This window comes from Gorilla gorilla, chromosome 20 (assembly GCF_029281585.2).
Source record: "Gorilla gorilla gorilla isolate KB3781 chromosome 20, NHGRI_mGorGor1-v2.1_pri, whole genome shotgun sequence".
Taxonomy (NCBI): domain Eukaryota; kingdom Metazoa; phylum Chordata; class Mammalia; order Primates; family Hominidae; genus Gorilla; species Gorilla gorilla.
The window spans coordinates 25,072,416-25,096,119 of NC_073244.2; the positions used below are offsets into that span (position 1 = coordinate 25,072,416).

Sequence of the window (23,704 nt, forward strand, 5' to 3'; positions counted from 1 at the left end):
CAAGGCAGTTATTGCCATCTGAAATGGCCTTGGTCATTGATCAATTATATATCTCAGATTTGTCTTTCCCATCAGAATGTACCTTTCAGAATATCTTGGAACATGAGGTCAAGGATCTTGTCGGATGGGCTGACAGTTGAATCCCCAGCAGCCTCTCAGCACCCTAGTCCCCACAGTGGGGGGTCCCAGTTGGTCGCCCCCCAGAGGTAGTCCTAGTTCTATCACATTGGGTGTATTTGACCTTGTCTTTTTTTTCTATTGGGATGGGATCTCTCTGTGTTGCCACGGCTGGTCTGAAACTCCTGGACTCAAGTGATCCTCCTGCCTCGGCCTCCCAAAGTGCTGGGATTACAGTCTTGAGCCACCACAACTGGCCTGATTTTGTTTTAGTAAATCAGCTTTTTTTTTTTTTTTTTTTTTTTTTGAGGCAGAGTCTCACTCTGTCGCCCAGGCTGGAGTGCAATGGCTTGGCTCACTGCAAGCTCCGCCTCCTGGGTTCATGCCATTCTCCTGCCTCAGCCTCCCAAGTAGCTGGGACTACAGGCGCCCACCACTACACCCAGCTAATTTTTTGTATTTTTAGTAGAGACGGGGTTTCACCGTGTCAGTCAGGATGGTCTCCATCTCCTGACCTTGTGATCCGCCCACCTCGGCCTCCCAAAGTGCTGGGATTACAGGCGTGAGCCACCGCGCCCGGCCTTAGTAAATCAGCTTTAATAAGACATAATTTACATCCAATGGCACATCCATGTTAAATGCCCAGTTCAATGAGTTTTGGCAAATGTAATCCTCCTAAGATACCCCTATTATCAAGATATACACTAGGTATGGTGGCTCACACCTGTAATCCCAGCACTTTGGGAGGCTGAAGTGGGAGAATCACTAGAGGCCTGGAGTTCAAGACCAGCCTGAACAATATAGTGAGACTCTGTCTCTACCAAATTTGTTTTACAAAATTAGCCAGGTGTACTGGCATACACCTGTGGTCCCAGCTACTCTGGAAGCTGAGGTACGAGGCTCATTTGACCCAGGAGGTCGAGGCTGCAGTGAGCTATGATTGCGCCACTGCATTTCAGCCTGGGCGACAGAGTGAGACCTTATCTCTAAAAATATAAATAAATAAATAAAAGGGCCCGGCGTGGTGGCTCATGCTTGTAATCCCAGCACTTTAGGAGGCTGAGGTGGACAGATTGCTTAAGCTCAGAAGCTCAAGACCAGCCTGGGCAACATGGTGAAACCCCAACTCTACAAAAAAAAAAAAAAATGCAAAAATTAGCTGGGCATGGTGGCGCACGCCTGTGGTCTCAGCTACTCGGGAGACTGAGGTAGGAGGATCACTTGAGCCCAGGAAGTCAAGGCTGCAGTGAACTGAGGTTGCACCACTGCACTCTGGGTGACAGAGTGAGACCCTGTCTCAAAAATAAATAAATAAATAAAAATAAAATAATAAAATTAGAAAGGCATGGTGGCATGTGCCTTGTAGTTCTAGCTACTCAGGAAGCTGAGGAGGGAGCATGGCTTGAGCCCAGGAATTGGAGGTTACAGTCAGCTATGATCGTGCCACTGCGCTCCAGCCTAGGTGGCAGAGCGAGACGAAGACCCTGTCTTTCTTTTTTTTGAGCCAGAGTTTTGCTCTTGTTGCCCAAGCTGGAGTGCAATGGCATGATCTCGGCTCACCAAAACCTCCGACTCCTGGGTTCAAGCCATTCTCCTGCCTCAGCCTCCCGAGTAGCTGGGATTACAGGCATGTGCCACCATGCCTGGCTAATTTTGTATATTTATTTATTTATTTTATTTTTATTTTTATTTTTTTTGAGACAGAGTCTTGCTCTGTCACCCAGGCTGGAGTGCAGCGGAGCGATCTGGGCTCACTGCAAGCTCTGCCTCCCGGGTTCACGCCATTCTTCTGCCTCAGCCTCCCAAGTAGCTGGGACTATGGGCTCCCACCACCACGCCCGGCTAATTTTTTTGTATTTTTTAGTAGAGACGGGGTTTCACCATGTTAGCCACAATGGTCTCGATCTCCTGACCTCGTGATCTGCCCGCCTCGGCCTCCCAAAGTGCTGGGATTACAGGCGTGAGCCACCACGCCCGGCCAATTTTGTATTTTTATTAGAGATGGGGTTTCTCCATGTTGGTCAGGCTGGTCTCAAACTCCCGACCTCAGGTGATCCGCCCGCCTTGGCCTCCCAAAGTGCTGGGACTACAGGCGTGAGCCACCGCACCTGGCCAAGACCCTGTCTTTTAAGAAAATGGATAAATAAAACATAAAAAAAGAAGGTAGCCAGTCGAGGTGGCTCATGCCTGTAATCCCAGTACTTTGGGAGGCCGAAGTGGGCGGATCACCTGAGGTTGGGAGTTTGAGACCAGCCTGGCCAACATGATGAAATGCTGTCTCTACTAAAAATACAAAAATCAGCCAGGCCTGGTGGTGGGCAACTGTAATTCCAGCGACTTGGGAGGGTGAGGCAGGAGAATCGCTTGAACCCGGGAGGTGGAGGTTGCAGTGATATGAGATTGCGCCACTGCACTCCTGGGCGACAGAGTGAGACTCTGTCTCAAAAAAACAAAACGAAACAAAAACAACAACAAAAATTTAAATAAATAAATAAAACATAAAAAAAGAAGGTGGAGCCAGTGCAGACATGACTTCAAGGAGGTGCGGGAGGCTGCTAGCTGGGGTGACAGAGAGAGATCATGGTGTTTGTCAGCAAGCCCCACTCATGATCCTGAAAGGATGTGCCGCCTCCATTAAAAAAAAAATTTAGGGCCAGGCGCAGTGGCTCACGCCTGTAATCCCAACACTTTGGGAGGCTGAGGTGGGTGAATCGTCTGAGTCAGGAATCCAAGACCAGCCTGGCCAACATGGTGAAACCCCGTCTCTACTAAAAATACAAAAATTAGCCAGGCGTGGTAGTGCATGCCTGTAATCCCGGCTACTTGGGAGGCTGAGGCAGGAGAATTGCTTGAACCTCGGAGGCGGAGGTTGCGGTGAGCCGAGATTGTGCCATTACACTCCAGCCTGGCGACAGAGCGAGACTCTGTCTCAAAAAAAAAAAAAAAAAAAAAAAAGGTAAAACACAGAGTTTGTTAGATAGTAGAAAAATCAAACAGGACTGAGGACAGGGAGTTGGTGTCGGGGGACCTTGAGCTTGTCCCAGGACCACTCCGTGGTGACCGCCTGATGGGGCAGACACTGTCCCCAGCCTAAAACCACAGGAACTTGAAGCCCTCCCCCAAGGCTTCACTTTCCTCCTCCATAACACCTGGGGATTGTAAGGGAGGCCTCCAAGCTCTGACCTGAGGGTGTGAGCCCTGCAGCTGGTCTGAAGTGGGAGAGCAGGTGGCGCGGCCCCTGCCTCTAGGAGAGCCGTGCCAGCTGTGGGCCAGATGGTGGCCAGGCCCGTGGACACTGCCTGCTATGTCCCTGCCTGCCGGCTCTGCCAGACCACAGGTCATCATTACTGGATGAGGCGTGTGCAGTCACCGGCGTGGGCCCTCCAGGTCCTCCACTTGTCTCTGCTCCATGCCAGTGATAGTGGCCACTAGAGCTCAGGCCAACAGCTCTGGCAGAGGTCACTGGCCTCACTCTGCCTCACTCGACATCCCATCTGTTCCATCTCTTTTTGGTCCCACCTGCAAAGTGCATCTCAACTAGGACTACCTCCCACCCCTCCATGTCTATCACCCTGGGATGAGCCCTACCCATTTTTCCCTGGATTATATGCCTCCTGACTCATGTCCCAAATTCAAGATATTGTCCCCCAGTTGTCAGACACTGTTGAACAGTCAGACACTGTAACACTGTTAAATTGACACTGTTAAAACCAATGTCAGCTGGGTGCAGTGGTTCACGCTATAATCCTGGCACTTTGGGAGGCTGAGGCGGGCAGATCACTTGAGGTCAGGAGTTCGAGACCAGCCTGGCCAACATGGTGAAACCCCGTCTCTAATAAAAATACAAAAATTATGCTGGGCGCAGTGGTTCACTCCTGTAATCCCAGCAGTTTGGGAGGCCAAGGCAGGTGGATCACTTGAGGTCAGGAGTTTGAGACCAGCCTGTCCAACATGGTGAAACCATCTCAACTAAAAATACAAAAATTGGCTGGCGGCCGGGCGCGGTGGCTCACGCCTGTAATCCCAGCACTTTGGGAGGCCGAGGTGGGCGGATCACGAGGTCAGGAGATCGAGACCATCCTGGCTAACATGGTGAAACCCCGTCTCTACTAAAAATACAAAAAATTAACCAGGCGTAGTGGCGGGCGCCTGTAGTCCCAGCTACTCGGGAGGCTGAGGCAGGAGAATGGCATGAACCCCGGAGGCGGAGCTTGCAGTGAGCTGAGATTGCGCCACTGCACTCCAGCCTGGGCGACAGAGCCAGACTCTGTCTCAAAAAAAAAAAAAAAAAAAAAAAAAAAAAAAAAAAAAATTGGCTGGCTGTGGTGGCGCATGCCTGTAGTCCCAGCTACTCAGGAGGCTGAGGCAGGAGAATCACTTGAACCTGGGAGGTGAAGATTGCAGTGAGCTGAGATTGTGCCACGGCACTCCAGCCTGGGCGACAGAGTGAGACTCCATCTCAAAAAAAAAAAAAAAAAATTAGCCAGGCATGTGGTACATGCCTGTAGTCCCAGCTACTCGGGAGGCTGAGGCAGAAGAATGGCTTGAACCCAGGAGGCGGAGGTTGCAGTGAGCTGAGATCGCACCACTGCACTCCAGGGTGGGCCACAGAGCAAGACTCCGTCTCAAAAACAAAACAAAACAAAACAAAAACCCAGTGTCAATTACATTGCCACTGCTTACAAGCCCCCTCTCCCTTCTCATTTCATGCAGAGGACCCCAAAAATGATCCCCAAAGCCCTCTGTGACCTGAAGCACCTCCTGTTGCCTCCCACCCATTCTCCTCCCCTCTCTTCTCCCTCTTCGTAATTTTTCTCTGCCAGGCCACTCTCTAGGCACACTCCTGTCCCAGGGACATTGCACTGGCTGCCCTGTGCTATGTGATCGTGGAGGACAGATCACACAGTGTGTCCAAAGTGCAGTGAGTCTACAGCACACTATGTGTGTGTGCACAGCCAGGAGCCCAGAGAACCTCTTCTTTCTTATCTTCAGCTGTGTGTCTTGTGTGTCTGACATATGGGTCAAATCTGGATGTTTATGAAGTGTGCGTGCATATGGACACCATTGACTTCAGATGTTATTTGTGGTGGGTGTGTCAGCTGTAGGTAGCTGCTGAGTGAGGTTTGATGCCTGCATGTGGTTCGTCTGGAACAAAGACTCCTGGGGCGGTGCTGACTTAGGGCAGGCAAGGGTGTGTGTGTGTGTGTGTGCAGAGCTTGCCGGAACGTGAGCTGTTCATGCACGCGTGCATTCAACATTTGCAGAGTGCTTACTGTGTATTGGAGATGCCAGCAGTTCCCTTCAGCACTTGGTATCTGTCAGCTTGCACAGGGTCATCTGAGAGCATTTCGTGTAACGATTGAGCACGTATTGTTGTATCAGGCCCTCTGTTGGAGATGCTGGTTGAGTGTGGTCCAACCTGCAGGAGTCCACTCAAGCAGGCCCCTTCCTTCCTCCTATGGGGTCTCCAGCCCCATAGCCACCTCCTTCTTCCAGCACTGACGGGAAAGAAGGCTTTGAGCTCCTTCTGGATCACTGCTTTCTGCCCAAGACTGCACAAGTCAGAGTTTTCTGACTTGGAGGTTAAAAGAATAAATGAGCTCCAAGCTACAGAAGGGATCCTGGGAGCCTGGAGCTTACCAGAGATGGGGGGTGAGGGGTGCCCCCAAAAGGTCTAGATGCTTTATAGACGCCTATAGATGCAGGACTTTGAGCCCTGGCTGAGGGTCAGTGTGTTGGGAGGGCTGGTGCTTGGGGATCTGAGGGTGTTGGGTCCGGTGGAATGGACTTTAGGAGTGTAAGGTTTGAAGGATCTGTGGGCAGGGATTTCAGGGAGTGGGAGATGAGATTTGAGTAGAGAATGGGAGATAATTGGATGTGCAGGGTTTTAGAGTATGAGAAACCAGAATTGGTGTATGAAGCAGGTGGTGGGAACTTAAGGGCAGATGATTGGGGTCTCAGGGTGGAGGCTCTGAAGAGGGTATGTCAGGGGAGGGTGGGGAACCATGAGGGGCTGGAAGTCTGAGGCCTGGGCATGGGTGAGTTTCGCCCCTGAGAGAGGCCTGGGAAGGAGGTAAGGCTCGAGTCGGGGTGTGCAGGGTGGGGAGAGGGAGGGTGTGGTTCTCAGAGCTTAGAGACCCATTTCTCCATGCTCCATCTCACCATCCCTCCCACCCTACCTATAACTCACTTCCCTGTGGCTCCAACGCCTCAAAGTATAACCACGCCCAGCCGACGCCCGGGGCACGCCTGCCAGCGCCCCAGGGCACTCACAGACACTCCTTAACACCTGCATGTGCCCCGCCCCTCCTCAGATCCGCCGCTCACTTAGTCCGGCCCCACCCCCATCAGATGAGGCTCCGCCCCCCAGGCCCCGCCAATCCCGCGCCCCCTCCACGCACACACCCCTGATCTTCCCCGCCCTCCTTCCAACCAGACTCCACCCCTCGCCCAGGCCCCGCCCTTCCTCAGACCAGGCCCTCTCTTCGCTTGACCACACCCATCCCCAGATTCCTCCCCTCTCCTGCCCAGACCCGTCCCAACCTCAGACCCATCTTCTCCTTTCTACCTCCCCGACCACTCCCCCACCGCATTCCTAACCTCCACCTTGTCCCTTCTCACACCTGGCCCCGCCCTTCATCCTGCGCCCCGCCTCCTCCGCAAGCCGGACCCTTGTCCCTCCTCCTCTTGCCCTGGGCCTGCCCCTTCTTCAGACCCCGCCCCACTCCTCAGCCCAGGGACCAACCCCATCCTGCGCCTACTTGTCCTGCTCCGCCCCGGCCCCACCTATCCACAGACAGTACGCCCTCTCAGCCCAGAACCGCGTCCATTTCAGACTTGGTTCCGCCCCTCACGCCAGGGTCCCGCCCCAATCCGGCACTCCTAGCCCAGGCCCCGCCCTGGACCCACCTCTCTGCATAGCAGGCCCCTCCCTTTATCCCAGGCCCGCCCTGGCCCTCCGTAGACCACGCCCCTCCGATTCCGGGCCCGCCCCAATCCTTGGTTTCTGGTCCCGGCCCCGCCCCTCGGCAGACCTGGCCCCGCCCCGCCCCCCGCGTCTCGGTTTCCCGGGCCTGCGCGCGCGGCTCCCGTCACTCGAACGCGCGACGGCGGGGGGAAGATGGCGGAGTCCGGCGGTAGCAGCGGTGGTGCTGGTGGCGGCGGCGCCTTTGGCGCGGGCCCGGGCCCCGAGCGCCCGAACAGGTGAGACCCGGCCCGCAGGATAGACCTGCACCTGTCTTGGAGCCCAGGGCACCTGTGGGCAGTCTTGGGCGTCCTGAGGGGTTGAGGGGAGGCTTGGCACGGCTCGAGGGTCTTTCGCTGAGAATTTGGACTTTACGGGGCCGTGGGGTACTGGAGGAGCCGAGGGCTACTGAGGGGGTAGCTGGAGGGGGGCTGGGTGCCCCAGGACCTCGAGGCGTCTGCAGGCGGCCCTAGGGACCTGAGAATCCTGGGGGTCTGAAGGGAAACCGAGGGGCTCCTGACCGTGGTGGGCCGTGGGGCAACTGGGGATGCCAAAGGGCCTGGGCAGCAGAGAAGGCCTGAGCAGGGGCCATGGCCAGTCTGAGGGTGGTGAGGTGTCTTGGGGGCTCTGAGGAAGGGGCTAAGGCCCAAGGCATCCTGGGAGGTGCTGAAGGGCCCCAAGGTGGCTAAAGGTGGTCCTGAGAGCGTGCTGAGGGGCCCTGGAAGGAGTGGAGACTGTGGGAGGCTCTGGGTGGGGGACTTCGGTGAATCTGGGAGTCTGAGATGGGAAGGCTGAGGGGGCCTGGGCGTGCCAGGGCCCCTGAGGGGCTGGGGTGGGTCTAGGGAACCTGAGATGGGTAAGAGAACTCCAGGGGGTTTATAAAGAACATACAGAGGGTTCTTCTTTGGGGCTCCTCCCTTCCATCCCCATGGGGTCCAAATCCACATACTCAACAGGCTAAAGGACTTACAGAAAGGTCTTGCCCTCAGACAAGGGGACAGAATTCACCCCTTTGGTCAGAGGGAGGCCCCCTTTCCCCATGGCCCAGTCCTGACATGGATTGCTTGAACGTCCAGGTTTGCATGACAATTAGTTATCATCAATAACTAATGATATGTGTGTGCATGCATTGTATTGGATTGTCAGAGGGAAAGAACACCTGCCTTAGGAGTGTGATCTCCTGCTCTTTTCCTATTGGGCAAAGCCAGACCCTCCCACCCCAGCTCCTCCTCTAGCCCGCCACCCAGGTCAGGCCAAGGAGGAAATTCAGGCTTTTTCTTGCTGGTGAGCTTCCAGGAGCCAGTAATTTCAGTCGACATGATAAATGATGAAGTTGTTTGATACTTACGTGCTGTGGAGTTTTGGACCTGTGGGCTGGTTGTTGGAGGGAATGGCCTGATGGCCTGGCTGTGTGATTTGGTACTGAATGGAACACGCATGGGATGGGTGGGGAAGGGAGGAGGGATGGCTGGGCCAGGGCACAGAGGAGGCAAAGGCCCTGCCTGTTCCTGAGGGTGCTGAGTGGCACCTTGAGACTTAGGTCTGTGGGCATTGAATCTGGTCTGCCAGAGGGGCCATGGGGAACCCAGGAGGTGTGTGTCCAGAGGGGTGACCAGCCTCCTGGGGTAGGTGTGGGGCAAGATTGTCCTGCAGTAGGGAGCGAGGAGATGTCAGAGGATTTTCAGAGATATTCAGGGAGTGGCCAGGGCTTGAAAATTGGGTATGAGTTGGCAAGTAAGGGACAGGGAAGAGGGACAGTGAACCCCAGGTCCCTGCCTTGGGCACTGGAGTGGGATAACCTGGGGCTAGGGCTTTTTTTATTTTTATTTTTTTGAAACCCTGTCTCGCTCTGTCACCCAGGTATCTAGGCTGGAGTGCGGTGACGCCACCAAGGCTCACCGGAGCCTCAAACTCCTGGACTCAAGTGATCCTCCCACCTCAGCCTCCTGAGTAGCTGGGACTACAGGTGTGCACCACCACACTTGGCTAATTTTTAAATTTTTTGTAAAGACCAGGTCTTGCTCTGTTGCCAGGCTGGTCTCAAACTCCTGGGCTCAAGCAATCTTCTTGCCTCACCCCTTACTAAGTGCTGAGATTACAGATGTGAGCCACCATGCTGGGCATGGCTCTTTTTTATAAACAGCTTTATCAAGATATAATTAATTGCATGACATACAATTCACTCATTTTGTTTTTGTTTATTTATTTATTTATTTTTTGAGACAGAGTCTCGCTCTGTCACCCAGGCTGGAGTGCAGTGGCGTAATCTCGGCTCACTGCAACCTCTGCCTTCCAGGTTCAAGGGATTCTCCTGCCTCAGCCTCCTGAGTAGCTGGGACTACAGGTGCCCGCCACCATGCCTGGCTAATTTTTGTATTTTTTAAGTAGAGACAGGGTTTCACTGTTGGCCAGGCTGGTCTGGCACTCCTGAGCTCAGGTGATCCACCCGCCTCGGCCTCCCAAAGTGCTGGGATTACAGGTGTGAACTACTGCACCCAGCCAATTCACTCATTTTAATTTATCATTAAGTTTTTTTTTTTTTTTTTTGAGACAGAGTTACTCTGTTGCCCAGGCTGGAGTGCAGTAGTGTGATCTCGGCTCACTGCAACCTTTGCCTCCTGGGTTCAAGCAATTCTCCTGCCTCAGCCTCCTGAGTAGCTGAGACCACTGGTGCATGCTACCATGCCCAGCTAATTTTTGTGTTTTTAGTAGAGACGGGGTTTTGCCATGTTGGCCAGGGTGATCTTGAACTGCTGACCTCAAGTGATCTGCCCGCTTCAGCCTCCCAAAGTGCTGGGATTACAGGTGTGAACCACTGTGCTCAACCCAGGTCATTAAGTTTCAGTACATTTACTGAGTTGTGCATCCTTCACCACAATCCAGTTTTTTGGAATGCTTCCATCACCCCAAAGAGTTCCCCCAAGCTCGTTTGCAATTAACCCTGCTCCACCAACATACAGCCCCGGGGACATCCTGATCTGCTTTCACTCTCTGTAGCTTTGCCTTTTCTAGAAGTTTCGTAAGAATGGAATCAGACATGTGGCCTTTACGTCTGGTTTCTTTCCTTAACATAATGTTTTTGAAGTTCATCTGTGTTGTTGTATCAGAAATTTGTTCTTTTTCACTGTAGAGTGAAAATAAACAAACTGTGTCCGTCCATACAATCTCGTATGGACGGACACAGTTTGTTTATCCATTAACTGGTTGATGGACTGTTGGGTTGTTTCCATTTTGACAACTGCAAATAAAGTTGCTGTGAACATCTGGATATGTGTCTCTGTGTGGACATATATTTTCATCCTCTTGGGTAAATACTTAAGAGTGGAATGACTAGTTCATATGGTAGATGTGTTTAAATTTTTTTTTTTTGAGACGGTCTCACTCTGTTGCCCAGGCCGAAGTGCAGTGGTGCAATCACAGCTTACTGTAGCCTCTACCTCCTTGGGCTCAGGTGATCCTCCCACCTCAGCCTTCCAAGTAGCTGGTAGGTACTACAAGGGCGTATGCCACCACACCCAGCTATTTTTTCTGTGCTTTTGTTGAGATAAAGTCTTGCCATGTTGCCCAGGCTGGTCTTGAATTCCTGGGCTCAAGCAATCTTCCACCTTGGCCTCCCAAAGTGCTGGGATTACAGGTGTGAGCCACTACGCCTGGCTATGTTTTAATTTTTTTTTTTTTTTTTTTTTTGAGATGGAGTCTCTCTCTGTTGCCCAGCAGTTGTTCACTGCAACCTCTGCCTCCTGGGTTCAAGTGATTCTCCTGCTTCAGCCTCCTGAGTAGCTGGGATTGTAAGGATGCGCCACCACACCCAGCTAATTTTTGTATTTTTAGTAGAGATGGGGTTTTGCCATGTTGGCCAGACTGGTCTTGAACTCCTGACCTCAGGGGATCCGCCCGCTTCGGCCTCCCAAAGTGCTGGGATTACAGGTGTGAGCCACCGAGACTGGCCATGTTTTAATTTTTAGGAAACTGCCAAGCTTGTTCCCAAAGTGGCTGTACCATTTTGCATCCCCACCAGCAATGTTCAAGAGTTCCAGCTCCTCTTCATCCTCACTAACACCTGGTATGGCCAGTCCTTAGTTTTAGCCATTCTTATAGGTGTGTGCTGGTGTCTTCATTTGGTGTTTTTATGTATTTATTTATTTGTGAGATGAGGTCTCACTCTGTCGCCCAGGCTGGAGTGCGATGGTGCGATCCTAGCTCACTGCACCCTGTAACTCCTGGGTTCAAGCAATCTTTGGGCCTCAGCCTCTGGAATAAGTGGGATTACAGGTGTGCACACCACTGTTCCCAGTCTTATTTTGGTTTTAATTTGCATTTCTCTAATAACTAATGATGTTGGACAGTTTTTCATGAGCTTCTTAGCTATTCATCTCTTTGGTAAAGTGTCTTTTCAAATGTTTGGGCCATTTTTAAGTTGGGTTGCCTTTTTTTTTTTTTAAGAGTGAGTCTCGCTTTATTGCCCAGGCTGGAGTGCAGTGGTGCGATCCTAGCTCATTGTAACCTCCACCTCTTGGGTTCAAGCGATTTTCATGTCTCAGCCTCCCGAGTAGCTGGGATTACAGGTGCATGCTACGACACCCGGCTAATTTTTGTATTTTTAGTAGAGACGGGGTTTCACCATGTTGGCTAGACTGGTCTCAAACTCCTGACCTCAGGTGATCTGCCTGCCTCAGGCTCCCAAAGTGCTGGGATTACAGGCATGAGCCACCACACCCGGCCTTTTTCTTTTTTCTTTTTTTTTTTTTTGAGATGGAGGCTTGCTCTGTTGCCCAGGCTGGAGTGCAGTGGCGTGATCTTGGCTCACTGCAACCTCTGCCTCCCAGGTTCAAGCAATTCTCCTGCCCCAGCCTCCCGAGTAGCTGGGATTACAGGCGTGTGCCACCACACCCGGCTAATTTTTGTATTTTTAGTAGAGACGGGGTTTCTCCATGTTCGTCAGGTTGGTCTCGATCTCTTGACCTTGTGATCTGCCCGCCTCAGCCTCCCAAAGTGCTGGGATTACGGCGTGAGCCACCACGCCTGGCCCTCTTTCTTAAAGACATCTTTGTCATTCTCCCCTATCCTTCATCCTAGTGAAAAATCACTGTTTGGAGCAACTGATAGGGGCGTCTCATGCCTCAGGTGCTAGTGTGGGGAGAACCCCTAATGTGGCAAGATGGAGCATGCAGAAAATGGATCATGTTTTGAGGGAGATTGGTACAAGACATTCTCCCAAAAGTCATTTTGAGACATTGAGTCTTTGTAGCATTGTTCGTCTGTTCCTTCATTTATTGCAAATGGGACAGCCAGGCCTGGTGCACGACCCACCTCCTCGCCTCAACCTGCCCACGCCTCCTTCCTCTTCATCCTTCCACTCTCCAAGGTTCTGGCCCCTCAGAGCCACCTGCCTGACCATGCAAGCTCAAGTAGTCCCCAGGACACTTTTGCTAGTCACCTAGTTTGTGTGTGTGTTTGAGATGGAGTTTCACTTTTGTTGCCCAGGCCGGAGTGCAGTGGCATGATCACTGCAACCTCCACCTCCCGGGCTCAAGCAACTGATTCTCTTACCTCAGCCTCCCGAGTAGCTGGGATTACGGGCGACTGCCACCAAGCCCGGCTAATTTTGTGTTTTTAGTAGAGATGGGGTTTCTCCATGTTGGCCAGGCTGGTCTGGAACTCCTGACCTCAGGTGATCTGCCTGTCTGGGACTCCCAAAGTGCTGGGATTACAGGCGTGAGCCACCGCACCCGGCTTGTGGTTTTTTGTCTGTTTGTTTGGTTTGGTTTGAGGAAGAGTCTCACTCTGTCGCCCATGCTGGCATGCAGTGTCGTAGCTACCTGCAGCCTTCTTGACCTCCTGGGCTCAAGCAATCCTTCTACTTCAGCCTCCCGAGTAGCTGGGACTACAGGCATCTACTAACACACCTAATTTTTTTTTTTTTTGAGACATTGTCTCGTTCTGTCGCCCAGGCTAGAGTGCAGTGGCACAATCTAGACTCACTGCAACCTCCACCTCCTGGGTTTAAGCGATTCTCCTGCCTCAGCCTCCTGAGTAGCTGGGACTACCAGTGCACGCCACCACGCCCGACTAATTTTTGTATTTTTGGTAGAGACGGGGTTTCACTGTGTTGGCCAGGGTGGTCTTGATCTCCTGACCTCGTGATCCACCTGCCTTGGCCTCCCAAAGTGTTGGGATTATAGGCGTGAGCCACTGCGCCCGGCCCACACCTGACTAATTTTTAAAAATTGTTTTGGGCCGGGCACGGTGGCTCATGCCTGTAATCCCAGGACTTTGGGAGGCCGAGGTGGGCAGATCACTTGAGGTCAGGAGTTTGAGACCAGCCTAGCCAACATGGTGAAACCGCTTCTCTACTAAAAATACAAAAATTAGCCAGGATTGGTGGCACGTGCCTGTAATCCCAGCTATTCGGGAGGCTGAGGCAAGAGAATCACTTGAACCCGGGAGGCAGAGGTTGCAGTGAGCTGAGATCGCTCCACTGCACTCCCACCTGGGCGAGAGAACCAGACTGTCTTAAAAAATATGTATATTATTTTATAGAGATGGGGTCTTATTATTATTATTATTATTATTATTTTGAGATAGAGTTTTGCTCTTGTTGTCCAGGCTATAGTGCAATGGCATGATCTCGGTTCACCAAAACATCCGCCTCCTGGGTTCAAGCGATTCTCCTGCCTCAGCCTCCCGAGTAGCTGAGATTACAGACATGTGCCACCATGCCTGGCTAATTTTGTATTTTTAGTAGAGATGCGGTCTCTCCATGTTGGTCAGGCTGGTCTCGAACTCCTGACCTCAGGTTATCCTCCCACCTTGGCCTCCTAAAGTGCTGCGATTACAGGCATGAGCCACTGTGTCCGGCCAAGATGGGGTCTGATTATGTTGCCCAGGCTGGTCTTGAACTCCTGGGCTCAAGTGATCTTCCTGCCATAGCCTCCCAAAGTGCTGGGATTACAAGCATGAACCACTATGCCCAACCTGTATTTTTGTTTTTTGTTTTTGAGGTACGATATATGTAACACAAAATTCACCCACTTTAAGTGAGCAATTCAGTGGCATTTAGTACATTCACAGAATTGTGCAACCATCACTGCTGTCCAGTTCCAAAACATCTTTGTCCCCACAAAAGGTGACCCCATCTTCATTAGCGCTAACCCCCTATTCTCCATTGCCCAGCCCCTGACAATCACCAATCTGCAGTCTGTCTCTATCCGTTTTCAAGTTTTATAGGTAGAATCATGCACTATGTGGCCTTTTGAGTCTGGCTTCTTTCACTCAGCATGATGCTTTGGGGGTCATGCATGTTGTAGCCTAAATCAGCACTTCATTCCTTTTTATGGCTGAGTAATATTCCACTTTGTGGATGCACCACATCATCCATTCATCTGTTGATGGACACTTAGATTGGTTCCGCCTTTTGGCTATTATGAATCATGCTGCTATGAACATGAGTGTACACATTTTTGTCTAAACACTCATGTTCAGTCCTTTGGGGTACACATCTGGGAGCGGAATTGCTGGGGCGCATGCTTGTTGTATATTCTTGATCATGCTGGTCACCACCTGACGTTATTTGTTGTGTTTCTCTGGTGCCTTGAGGTTGGAAAGCCTGTCTCTCTTGTGCCCTCTTGTGTGCCTGGAACATGAATGACACAGAAGGAGGAAGTATCCCAGAGACGTGGCTGAGAGGGAGGAAGGGAGGGATGGGGGTGTGCAAAAGCTTATTGCTCTCTGAGGCTTGCAGTCTGGCAGGTGGGAATTCCCTTCTATGGGATCAGGTCGATCTTTTGCCTTTCCAGTGAGGCTTGTGGGGCTGCTGGGGGGCAGTGGGGGCTGGCCTTAGTCTCTAGCTGCCTTTCTAGCCTGCCAGGCAACGCCCGCATCTGCCTTTTTGTCCCACGAAGGTTTTGTCTTTTGGCCAGGGGCGGGGGCAGTTCCTGTCTTCCCCCTGGCCCTTCCAGCAGTACCACAACTCAAGAAACTGTCCCCAGGAGGGACTGCGCTCCCCCACCCCCGACCGCCCCCAACGTTATATAACTTGTTTGTTCCAACTTCTGTCTTCTGCAACCAAGGGGGAAAAAAGAAAGAGAAAAGCTTATTCTCCTTCCTTCCTATCTCGAGGGATCAACAAAAAACCCGTTGCCTAGTAGAGATGGTCGTTAATGACTGAGCCGAACCTCAGGGATGGACAGAGTGGGGCTGCCCTGGCTGGGGTGTGCGGAGAGGAGGTGGGGTCCTTGCTGCAAGCACAAAGGACACTTGTTCACCAGCTGGCCTCCTCCCAGCTCGGGCCGTGGGGTCTAGACTCCTTGGAGGGAAAGGAGGCTTGGGCCACTTGGGGTGTTGCAAGGGGAGGCAAACCCTCTGGGGAGTCACACCTCCCCAGCTAAAATTCTATCACTGTGAGGTACCTGACCGGCAGAGTTTTGGAGGAACCTTCTGGCCTTGCAGCCTCTCCGACATGGGCCTTTGGCATCCACGCTTTTTGGCCCACGCTCCCTGGAGACGCCTGGGTAGGGCCCAGGCTCACTGAGTCATGCTGTTCCTGGGGGTGAGGTGGGGGGATCTGGGTGAGGGATGTGCCGGCTTCAGGCATTTGCATAAGAAGTGGTGGCTAGGCTGGGTGCTTTGGCTCACTCCTGTAATCCCAGCACTTTGGGAGCCCAAGGCAGGCAGATTACAAGGTCCGGAGTTTGAGACCAGCCTGGCCAACATAGTGAAACCCCCACTCTACTAAAAATACAAAAATTAGTCAGATGTGGTGGTGGGCGTCTTTAATCCCAGCAACTCTGGAGGTTGAGGCAGGAGAATCGCTTGAACCTGGGGGAAAGAGGTTGCAATGAGCCGAGATCGTGCCACTGCACTCCAGCCTGAGCGACAGAGTGAGACTCTGTATCAAAAAAAAAAAAAAGTGATGGCTGGGACGTTGTGCCCAGGGGCTTTGCTGCCTGCTGAAAGTGTTTGCATGGAAAGTTGTGGCCGAGACACTGCGCCTGGTGGGTTTGTCACAGTCAGTCTGGCTGGGTGGCCTTTGCCTGTTGAAGCTTTCTCCACAATCTAGATCATCTCCACCAAGCCCAGGGGCCTTGGAAGGGTCCAGCCCCCCAGCTCCTGCTAGGAAGACTTAGGGGAAGAGGTGGCTTTCCAAGGAGGTTCTTGCTACTTTGGGGAAGTTCTCATTCCTTTGGCCTCTTGCCCCTTTCTTTTTTATTATTATTAATTTTTTTTGACGTCACTCTGAGCTCAGGCTGGAGTGCAGTGGCATGATTTTGGCTCACTGCAACTTCCACCTTCTGGGTTCAAGTGATTCTCCTGCCTCAGCCTCCCAAGTAGCTGGGACTACAGGCGCCCACTACCATGCCTGGCTAGTTTTTGTATTTTTAGGAGAGATGGGGTTTCATCATGTTGGCCAGGCTGGTCTCGAACTCCTGACGTCAGGTGATCCACCTGCCTTGGCCTCCCAAAGTGCTGGGATTACAGGCATGAGCCAGTGCGCCCGGCCTCATGCCCCTTTCAGAAGGAGGATTTTGACCCTTCCAAGACGTGGACTCAAGTCCTTCTCCTGGAAAATGTGGTCAGATATGGCGGCATGAGGTATCTCATCATACCCATAGGTGACTGTGGCTCCCTCTTTATGGGGTGTGGCTGTGACAGATTGCTCATCTGGGAAATGGGGCTCCAGGCCCACCAGGTGGGGGGTGTCTGGGAGGAAACGAGCGGGGAGAGGTCACATGTACCTCATCAGTGTTACTGTGGCAGTGCTGACGTCGACCATGATGGGGACACTGCCATCCTTCTGCCCGCCATGCCCGCATGGGCCTTGAGGGGATCGTCGATGCCAGCAAGCCTTGATGTGGCGTGCGTGTGTCAGGCAGGGAAAGGAGAGGGTGAGCTTGAGCCGTTGGGAAGACAGTAGTGCCATGACTTGGGCCGTAAGAGGGACAGCAGCAGGGGCAGCGAGAGAGTAGAGCACGTCCAGCGTGAGCTGGAGAGGGCAGGTTCGGCCAGGAGCAGGCCTGGGAGCAGGAGCTCGGCGGGGCGGGGGCAGGGGCGGGTGGGGTGGCGCATCTCAGCAGGGATGGGGGCAGGTGGAACTGGGCCAGCCCAAGAAGGGCACTGGCCCACAGGCCGAGCCACATCCAGGCCACTCGATCTGCCCCTCACAGCTGAGCCCCTTCTCTGGGAGGGAGGCCACCCTCTCCTCCCCTCCTTGTCAGCAGGTCCCAAGAGCTCTGGGAGTGGAATTGCTCTGAAAGCACTCACTTCAACCTGAATCGTGCAGTGAGATCGTCACAGCTGGACTGTTTCCACCTGGTAGCTGTGACCCCCCCGGACGGCCTCCTTGTCGTTGTCCATAGTTACCGGGGAAGAAAGGTTTTATTACCCTCCGCCATAATCGCACCATCTCCAGGGAGCCCCTGCGAATGTCATCCCACCTCCCCCACGGCGATTACTTTTTATCTCATCCACCTCTTCTCAGACACTGTAAGAAGGAGGCTTTCTCCTCACTCCAGCCCTTTGGTTTTTTCCTTTTTCTGATATTTGTGTGTGTGTGTGTGTCTTACCCTTTGGTTTTAGGGAATGTTTTAGATTTGGTGTTAAGAGGCCCTGGAGGAGGAAGAGAGGAGGAGGAGGGAGAGTGGAGGAAGAGGAGGAGGAGATGAGAGGGAGGAGGAGGAAGAGGAGGAGGAAGAGGAGGAGGAAGAGAGGAGGAGGAGGAAAGAGAGAGGAGGAGAAAAAGAACAGGAGAATGGGGAGGGAGAGAGGAGCATGAGGCGGAAGGACACAGATAGAAATAATTCAGCGACTTGGGGCCTTGGATCCTGGAAGAAGGGGGTGGGATCTACTGAAGGCAAGGGGTGACTGGGCAGCATGTGTCGCAGCATCCCCAGCTCTTTGCTCTGTGGACAGGATTTGTTAGACACATTTCTCTGCCTTTGTGCAGGTGTCACAGTCTCCTGTGTCCACCCCATGCCTGGTGCTGGACATGCAGGGTCCATGGGACAGATGGACCCTGCCCATGGGGCGCATACATGCCAGCAGGAGTTAGAGAACGTCGTGCGGTCATTTCCGGGCTGGCTGGGCCAGGGGGCCAGGGCAGGGTTTGGGTGAGCAGCATATCAGTCAGCCTCCTGTTTTGAAAGGATCCCTCTGTAGGCCGGGTGTGGTGGCTCACGCCTGTATTCCCAGCACATTGGGAGGCCAAGGCGGGTAGATCACTTGAGGTCAGGAGTTCGAGACCAGCCTGGGCAACATAGTGAGATCCAGTCTCTACTAAAAATACACAAAACTAGCTGGGCACGGTGGCGGGTGCTTGTAGTCCCAGCTGCTCTGGAGGCTGAGGCACGAGAGTCGATTGAACCCAGGAGCCGAGATTGCATCACTGCACTCCAGCCTGGGCGACAAAGTGAGACTCTGTCTCAAAAAAGAAAGGATCCCTCTGGCAAGAGACAAGGGAGCCTCGGCCAAGGTGGGCCCTGGAGGGATGGAGAGGCACACACAGGCTTGGGGATGCCTGGAGGTTGAGCTTGTGCTGACCAATAGTGGTGGCCAGTTTCTGCCCTCCCCACCGGGCAGGCTGAAGGTCAGGATTGTCCTTGGTCCCGCGCGGCTGCACTGCCTGCAACAAGCAGCAGACTTGGAGGCACCACCTGGCCTAGGGGATTCGCAGCCCTTCCTGTGTTCCAGAAAAGCCCTTCATGCCTCTCCTTGCTCGGGGTTCGTGCCACTTGGAGCTCCCACAGTCCTTGAGGGCTTCAGGTCTTCCCACCAGCAGGTCCCAGTCCTGGGAATGTCTCTCCTCCTGAGAGAAGGCCTCAGTCTGGCTGCAGCTGCCCAGGAGGTCTTCAGGTAGCATCTCTTTTGGGTTCCACCTTCGAGCCACAGCCTGGAGCCAGCTCCTCCTGATCTCTCCTCCCCATCCCAGCTCAGAGCCACTCCTGGCTCTTCCCCTCCTGGGCATCATCCCCAACTCCAGCCAGCGGGACCCTCCTAAGGCAGGAATCAGACCACCTCACTCCCCTGCCGGCCACCTGCCAGTGGCTCCCTCACTCTCAGAACAAAATCTACTTCTTGATGTGACCCGACCCGCTGGGCCCCTGAGCTTCCGCAGCTCTGACGGCTCTGCTGGGCTCTGAAGCACACTCACTGGAATGTCCTGTCCCAGCGATTTGCACGGCTCAAGTGTTGTCTCCTCGGGGCCTGGCCACTGTGTCCACCGTGGCGCCACTGCTTGCCCTGTCGTCATGGTACATTCTCTGCTTGAGGACCCATGTCCCTGTAGAATGTACATTCCCCAAGGGCAGGGCTTTATCAGATCTTTTACAGTGGTGGTCCTGGTGCTGGCACAGCTACTGGCATGGGATGGATGCTCTTGAGTGTAGATCCAGTGAGTACCCCACCCCGAACAGTCTTTGATGCATACCAGAGGGGAAGCCTCCTGGCATAGCTCTGCATGCCTAGGCTGGCCGAGGGTCATCCGCCTCTTCCTCTTCACTTCATTGAACCAGCAGGGTGTGGGCGGAGAAGCAGAAGTTCACAGGCATGTTGTCAGTAAACCGGCCCTATTACCTGTTACAGAGCCCAGGGCACCATACCGTTTTGCGTGTGCTGTCTTTAGTGAGTGAGCAAAACCTCAGCCCTGCATGTTAAAGCAAAGGCGGCAAACGACAGCCGCTCTCTCCCTGTCCAGCTGTCTGAAGTGGAAGTGGGGGCCAAGCCCGCTGGGTTCCCGCTGCCGGCAGCCCCGCCCTCCTCCTCTGGTAGCCGCTCTGCAGCTGTGCGGACCAGCTCTCTTAACACTTGTTAACCCCAGCCTCCAGTCCCTTCCTGCCCCCCACCCCGCCCCTTCCACATGTCTCTCCGGAGAGGGCCGCGCAGAATTCACAGGACTCGTCTCCAACGGCTGCGCCAGCAATTCCCTAGCATTCCTCCTCTGCAGAGTGGATTTTGGTGCATGTCCAGCGTGATTTCAGACCCCTCACTGCGCAGCGGAGTGCCTGATCGCTCTGTGTGCACCACCATGGTGCACACTGAAAATATTGTGATCTGGGAGGAAGTAACCAGCACCTTGGGGGAATCACAGACCTTTCCTGCGAGGGCAAGGGCTTCCGGAATTGAACAGGCTGGGCCTGGAGGAGATCTTGAGGGGTGGACCTTCAGGCTTGTAAAGGCCTGGAGGGGGGTCACCCGAGGATCGAGGCCGAAGATGTTTACTGACGCCACAACTGTGAAATTCCACAGGGGTCAAAGACGGACTCGGGCGGGAGCAGTCTGGGCTGGATATCCGGAGAGTTCTGCTCTCCACGGGATGTTAGAATTTGAGGCAGTCTGCCTAAGGAGGCAGAGCAGAGAGGCATGTGATCACCCAGATCGTCTGAGAGCGGGACATTTTCCCGGAGCGGGGTGGAAGGAGTGTCAAGGTGACTGTGAGATGACAGACACGTAGGGGAGCCCCACAGAGGACCCCCAAGACACCCTCTCTGTTGCCATCAGCCTGAGTCATCCTCTATCTGAAAAACTTCCAGGACTGAAGTTTGAGTTGGAAGCACGCGTTCTCCTTGGTGAAGTCCGTCCTGTCCCAGGAGGGCTTCGCTGGGTTTCTCCTCGGGCTCCCCCTCCTCGGGTCCTCGTGGCTCTCTGTCGTGTGAAGCGGGGGGTCAGGAGCGCACAAATGTTTATACTCCACGTGAGTCACTTGCACAGATGACGGGTGATGTTTTCCTCGCCAAGGCTGATGGCACCGGGCCCCTTTGCCGTTCCAGCCTCAGTCACGCCTCCAGTCTGTTAGCATTTAGAGTTGCTGAACTTTCGTATTGGTCAGGGGCGCGGGCAGCTTGCTGACCTTTTCTGGGAGTCGTGGCGGACGGAGTGGAGCCGTCTGTCTCGTCACAGACAGGCGGGGCTGCGGCTGGGGATGGCCGCCGCCCACTCACCCTCAGAATGGCCCTCAGCGGGGCTTCCTGACCCCTCAGCCCCGGTAGGAAGCTGGTGTGCACTGCAGGGAGAGGCGGCAGCTGGAAAAGTGTTAAGGCCACAGTGGTTTTTCCAGAGGCTCGTCTGGAATGCCGTGGATGGATCTGAGGCTCCTGACATCCGAGGCCCCTCTTGGTGGGGAGAGCCAGAAACCCAAGACACTGCCGTCAGTTAAAGACTCGAAGTTCACATTTTAAAAAGTGCAAGGAGATGCCCGGTTTTAGGTACGTTGGGGTGCAAGGTCTGAAGGCTGGAATCTGTGGCTCCCTTCTTTCAGCTCTGACATCCCTCTTGTCTGGGTGCTGCCCACCTAGTAGAAAGGGGACCTCACCTTGCCACTCCATTAGCCTGCCAACACCACCGGGAAGGTGACCCTTCATCCTGGTGGCTCCAGTAAAAATCCCAGGGAAGGCTCTGATTGGATCAGAAGGGCTAAGTCCCCATCCCAGGATGAATCCCTATGGCCAGGGGCCCTGGAGCCTCTGTCCAGCCTGGGTCACATCCATATTTTCAGCCCAGCAATGGGATCTGCCTGATCTCCACCCCTGGGGCTGAGAATAAAGAACAGGAGGTTCCAGAGGAGAACAGGGGGCCCTTATGAGAAGAGGGGAGGGATGGTAAACACCCCAAAAATGAAGATATTCATGACAGACCCCCTCTGATGCTGAAATTTGTGTTGTCTTTGGAAGGCACTGGGCTAAGCTGTGGAGCACCTGCATCTGGCCTGGCTCTGCTGGGGATGAGCAGTGCCATGTGGCAGCCCCGTCCCTTCTGGGGCTTCAACGCCTGTCCTGCCAGTGGAGGCAGTGGGGTGGGCTGCCTCGCAGCACGTTACCACCCCGACATGCTAGAATTCAGCAGTGCCGGAATTTCACTGGGTTTCCAAGCGGTGCTCTGGAGCTGTGCAGTCATGTACCTACTTGCCTGAACTGTGGAGTGAAGGGATTTGCTCATTCAAGTGGTCCCTGCTGCCGGCCCAATGCAGTGGGACCAAGTCGGGGGATGGGCTGTGGCAGAAGCAGTCTCACCTCAGTGGGAGGGAATGGGAAAGGGAAGCCTCAGGCTGAGACCTGCCCACTCGTCAGCCCTGGATGGGGACCCAGCTGGGCCATGAGGGTGAGGAAGGCCATGGCAGAGAAGGCTCTGGGGTGGAGGCAGCAGAGGCGCTGAGCGCAGAAATGCTGGTGGGCTCAGGAGTGTGGTGGAGGGAGAAGGGTCTGAGGGCAAGAGGGTTGGCCACTCAGCACAGAGCACAACATGAGCAAAGGTCCACAGACAGGATGTGCAGGAGAAGCCCACTGAGGGCTTCATGGTGGATCCTGAAGGATCACATACACTAGGACTCGGGCCAGGAGGTCTTGTGGGGAGGAAGAAGCAGTGAGCTAAGATAAGAGTTGGGCTCCAGCAGGCCAGGTGCGGTGGCTCCCGCCTGTAATCCCAGCACTTTGGGAGGCCGAGGCGGGCAGATCACCTGAGGCCAAGAGTTCGAGACCAGCCTGGTCAATGTGATGAAACCTCGTCTCTATTAAAAATACAAAAATTAGCTAGGTGTGGTGGTGGGCGCCTATAGTCCCAGCTACTCGGGAGGCTGAGGCAGGAGAATCACTTGAACCTGGGAGGTGGAGGTTGCAGAGAGCTGAGATCGCACCACTGCACTCCAGCCTGAGTGACAGAGCCAGACTCCATCTCAAAAAAAAAAAAAAAAAAAAGAGTTGGGCTCCAGCCCAGTGCTGCCACCTGGGAGCCATCCACCTGCCACCTCACTCATCCACTCACCCTCAAACCCCACCTCCCTGGCCAGCAGCAAGCTCTCTGCCTCCACAGCACCCCTCCCATCCTGGCTTGTACCTGGACCACAGTGTTGGGATGTCCCCATCAGAACAGCCCCCACGAACCAAGGGAGCACCCACTTTGTGTAAGGCCATGAACTGGGGTGGTGCAGTTCTGGTTCCTGGCTCCGTTGTCAGCAGGCAGCCTAGAAAAGGGGCATGGCTATCATCCCATTTTACAGATGGGGAAGTTGAGGCACAGAGAGGTTCAGGGGCTCATCCAAGGCCACACAGTAAACAAGAGGCAGAGGGACACTAGGTATGGCCAGCAGAGACCTTCTTTGGCCAGTGCACAGGTGCTTTTTGGCCTTTTCATGGTCGCAAGTGGGTGGGTCCTATGATCATCACCATGATGCAGATGGGGAGACTGAGGCTCAGAGGGCTGAGACTGCTCACCAAGGCTCTGCCTGAGCCTGGAGGATGGATGTGGAACTAAACAGCAGGAAGAGCAAGAAAGGGGCTCTTCAGGGCCGGCCCAGCACAAAGATGTGGATTTATCTGTCCATCTATCCACCCACCCTTCATCCACCATTCATCTATCTGCCACCCACTCACTCCTTCTTACCCACCTGTTCACACCTATGTCCACCAGTTCACCCACCCACCTGACCATCCATACCTCCACCTGTCCATCCACCCATCTTTTCATCAGTCCACCCTTCCATCCACCCATCCACCTGCCCTTCCCTCCACCCACCTACCCACCCCACCCACCCTTCCATCTACCCACCCACCCATCCATCCACCCATCCACCCGCCCTTCCATCAGTCCACACTTCCATCCACCCACCCCCCCACCCTTCCATCTACCCACCTGCCTACC

At 53.9% G+C, this 23,704-nt stretch overlaps 1 protein-coding gene across 3 annotated transcripts in view; it reads left to right on the plus strand.

Annotated features, from left to right (window-relative positions):
• Positions 1-7,053: 7,053 nt before the first annotated feature.
• The window catches only part of KLHL26 (kelch like family member 26), a 34,996-nt gene continuing 18,345 nt past the window's right edge, over positions 7,054-23,704 (plus strand). Inside the window, exon 1 of one of the 3 annotated variants that reach the window (XM_004060346.5) lies at positions 7,054-7,320. In XM_004060346.5, coding sequence (XP_004060394.1) covers positions 7,238-7,320 — 83 coding nt within the window. In that variant the 5' untranslated portion in view covers positions 7,054-7,237. Of the gene's footprint in view, positions 7,321-20,488; positions 21,277-23,704 lie in introns of those variants that run through there. The other 2 variants (XM_055372197.2, XM_063701114.1) reach the window with 2 other exon arrangements.